Below are 4,232 nucleotides of genomic sequence, written 5' to 3'. Positions count from 1 at the left end.
TCCACCTTCACTCCTATTTCCCTCTTCTCCTCCTCGGCTGCCCAGACCTGACTCTGTCCTGCTCTGCCTCTGTCCCCAGCATAACACGTTCCTATTAACATCAGGACTGAATCTGTGCTTCTCCTTCCAGCATTTTCTTTCCTTCCTTTCCACTTCCAAGCACCCTACTCCTGGTCCCATTTGGCTCAGCTCACTCTCCATACTAACCATCAGAGAGATGTTTGCCTTCTCTCTCTCCTTTTGTCTTCTTTCATTTTGAATTATAACAGATATACAGAAAAGCACATAAAAATGCACAATCAATTCTTGATTTTCACAGTAGCTAAGTTCTGTATAGTCGACGTGAGCACTGAATTAGTGAATCCTGAGAATCATGGCTCAAAGAGGAAACTCAGGGAGCATCTCTGAGTCTCTGAGCACAACATTTCCAACAATCAATACACACTCTTGTTTTATGTGTGTTTCTGTTTAAAGACACCAATTTAATAGATGCTGTTGATTCATTAACATTAAAATCACAACCAATGACACTGTAATTCATGTATTTTCTCAGAAAGGTACATCACAGCTGTCTTGCACTTGGAAACACTAGATAGCACTTTGCCACTGTGCTGAGGGGTCATTTTAATCAACAAAATTAACAAAAAAGCACAAAAATATGAAGTGTGGCTCTCAATATACCAATATGAAAAGGACGCTTGTTTACAGGTGAGAGTTGAAATAAAAAGGCAGACTGTCACCTTATTCAACCTCAACTGGAAACATGGCATCAGCTGACTTAAACTTTTTCCTCTCTGTACATGTCCACAAATGACCACAAATACACTACAAGTATTGATTTGGTGGCGGGGAGGGTTACGAATAAATTTGAGCAAGTAGGCATATTTGCAAAGACAGTATCTGCAAATAATAAAGATTAAGTGACTATGGTTTAACAAACAAATATAAAGAACACTTGTGTAACCTCGAAAGAGAGCATTGCCAGCCACCTAGAAGTCATCTCGATGCCCCTCCTGATTATACAACTCTCTCAGCCAGGGATTACTGTCATCCTAACTTGTATGGAAATTCTTTCCTTGCCTCTCTATGCTTACTACCTATGTGCACATTGGTAAACAGTCTAGTGGCATTTTGCCTCTTTTTGAACTTGACATATACAGTAAGTATCCTTTTGTACATGGATTCTTTTGCTCAATACTAGATTTTAAGATTAAGAGCACAGTGGGACTTCCCTGGTAGTCTAGTGGCTAAGATTCTGTGCTCCTGGTACTGGGGACCCGGGCTCAATCCCTGGTCAGGGAACTAGATCCCACATGCTGCAACTAAGAGTTCAGATGCCAAAACTATAGATCCCGCATGGCACAACTAAAAAGACCCAGCTCAGCCAATTAAAAAAATAAATATTTTGTTTAAAAAAGATGAAGAGCATTGTCTCACGCAGTTGTCATTTGTTCATTTCATTGCTGAGAGGCATCCATAGCCATCGTATGGAGAAGCCACATTTGTGGATACATTCCAGCAGTAACAGACAATAAGGCTGCTATGACAACCATTGTATCTACATCCTGGGCTCATGGTAAGAGATGCAGCGCCTCGTGGTAGAGAACACAACCAGCTGGAGTCATACAGAGTGGCTCTGCCCCTAGCCAGTTGTGACTTTCAAAGACCTAACTCTTCTGTGACTCCCAAAGCAAAAGTCCTCGCCATGGCCTGGCCCTGTCACCTCTCCCGGCTCATCCCCTCCCACTCTTCCTCTAGCTCACCCAGCTTCAGTCAATTCAGCCTCCTGGTTATTCTGGAAACTCTCAAGCACACTCCCACTTCACGGCCCCTGTACTTGTTCTATCTCCCTTCCCTCAGGTGTAGGTGTAACTGCCTATCTTCATTCAGGTCATCCTCCCCAACCATTCTATTTTATTTATTTTTAATATCTATGTCTTTGGCCAGGTCTTAGTTGCAGGAATGGGATCTTAAGTTGTGGCAAATGGGATCTAGTTCCCTGACCAGGGATCAAACCTGCATCCCCTGCATTGGGAGTACCACTGGACTGCCAGGGAAGTCCCTGACCATTCTACCTTAAATTGCAACAACCCCAGCACTCTCTCGGAGAAGGCAATGGCACCCCACTCCAGTACTCTTGCATGGAAAATCCCATGGATGGAGGAGCCTGGTAGGCTGCAGTCCATGGGGTTGCTAAAAGTCAGACATGACCGAGCAACTTCACTTTCACTTTTCACTTTCATGCATTGGAGAAGGAAATGGCAACCCACTCCAGTGTTCTTGCCTGGAGAATCCCAGGGATGGGGGAGCCTGGTGGGCTGCCGTCTACGGGATCGCACAGAGTCGGACAAAAACTGAAACAACTTAGCAGCAGCAGCAGCAGCAGCAGCAGCACTCTCTACTATTGCCCTGCTTTGTTTTTCTCCTTAGCGTTTATTATCATCATCTAATATACCCTATAATCCTTCTATTTTATTGATCATTTATCCTCTCCCCCATGTCAGCTCCACAAGGACATGGATTTTTTCTGTTTTGTTGACAACTATAATTCCTCTGGTATATCTGTTCAATAAGTGGTTGTTATTTAATCTCTCTGCGACTCAGTGACCCAATATGGGAATTACAATCCCCCATGGGGTTATGGGGAGGATATCAGGTATACAAAACCCATAACATACAGTAAGGGCTAAATTCGCTAATAATAACCATAGTCAATATAGCATCTTCTATGTGCTGGTACTGTTCCAAACACTTTGTGTATACTAATCCCACGCCATAAATTTTGTTATTGTTAGTATTATCATTTCTAAGTCTGCCGCCCCCATCAGAATGGGAGCCCCTGAAGAGGAAGGGGGCCCAAGCTGTTAGACCCTAAATGAAAATGCTCCCCAATCACCGTGTGGAAATATCTGACCCTGGGCCTCTGTCCAGCCCCAGCCTCCCACCTCTCTCGGCCCCTCCCACTCAGACCTCTCGCCGAGTGGAGACCACCAAGCCTCGTAAAACACAAACTCCCAGCCTCTGACTCAAGCTGAAGTCCCTCCTTACACCACCCACCTGAACCCGAAAACCTGTCTGGCCCTGACCCTCACCATGCCCCGCTCAGGTTCTGTCTTCCCATCCCGCAGGCTCCGCCCCTACAGACACCGCCCCCTGAGGCCAGCAGCTCAGCCTCTGACTTCTCACGCCTTGCCTCCCTCCACAGGCTTGTCTTGGCTCAGAGCTTAGCCTCACCGCGCCGCGTCCTCCCACGAAAGGAAACAAGTCCTGCCCGGGGCCTCCAGGCTCCGGTCCCAAGTTGCTTTCACAGGCCCTGCCCCTACTCTGCCAACACGCCCCGCCCCTCACCAAAACCACGCCCACCGCTCAGTCAGGACACTCAAGACTCCGCCCCCTCGCGTGTCCCTGATGACCCGCTCCCCAGCTCTGTTCACACAGGACAGGTCCTTCCTCCTGCCTCGCTCCACTCAGACCACCGCTTCTCCAGGCCCGGCAGGCTCCGCCCCTCTCACAGGCCCCGCCCCCGCGCCCACAGACCATGCCCTCCCGGGCTGTGGCCTCACCTCCTCCTGGAAGAGGCTCTGGCGGTTGCGCAGGCTGCGCAGCTTGCTCTGCTTCTCTTCGTGCTGTAGCTCCTCGGAGGGCGGCTCAAAGTAGCCGATGAGGTCCTGCAGGCTCAAGATGACGCCCTCGAGAGGCAGCGCTGTGCCCGCCGGGGACCCCGAGCCCCTCGGCTTTCCGCTGAAGCTGTCCAGGCCCCTGCGGGGACCGCGCACTGGTCAGCAAGGGACCCGCAACACTGTGCAAGTCCCGCCCCCTCCCACCCCGAGTCCCCGCAGGACTCCCACAGATACACCTGTTTAACAGAGCGGGAGACGGAGGCGCAGGGATAGAGGGGCATCGGCCTGAGTTCACACAGTCGCCAAGGGCAAAGCGTCTGTGTAGGACACGTCATGCAAGCATAGGTCACGGCTAAGGGATGTCTAGGGTCGAGGGTCTGGGTGTCAGGGGTGTGAAACTAGGTAATGATCAGGGATGTGATGTCAAAGTCATGACTGGTAGAGACAGATTAGGGGTCAAGTGTATAGCTGTGGTTAGTCGCTCAGTCATTTCTGACTGCCACCCCATGGACTGTCCACCAGGTTCCTCTGTCCATGGAGTTCTCCAGGCAAGAATACTGGAGTGGGTTGCCATTTCCTTCTCCAGGGGATCTTCCCCACCCAGGGATCAAA

At 49.5% G+C, this 4,232-nt stretch overlaps 1 protein-coding gene across 1 annotated transcript in view; it reads right to left on the bottom strand.

Moving 5' to 3' along the window:
• RYR1 (ryanodine receptor 1 (skeletal)) overlaps nucleotides 1-4,232 on the bottom strand; it is a 130,714-nt gene that overhangs the window by 111,783 nt on the left and 14,699 nt on the right. The window contains 1 exon segment of the mRNA XM_010849313.1: nucleotides 3,564-3,759. Coding sequence (XP_010847615.1) covers nucleotides 3,564-3,759 — 196 coding nt within the window.

Source organism: Bison bison, unplaced genomic scaffold (assembly GCF_000754665.1).
Source record: "Bison bison bison isolate TAMUID 2011002044 unplaced genomic scaffold, Bison_UMD1.0 scf7180017864280, whole genome shotgun sequence".
NCBI lineage: Eukaryota > Metazoa > Chordata > Mammalia > Artiodactyla > Bovidae > Bison > Bison bison.
Note: the sequence above shows the minus strand (reverse complement) of the source record. Positions and strands in the feature narration are given on the sequence as shown.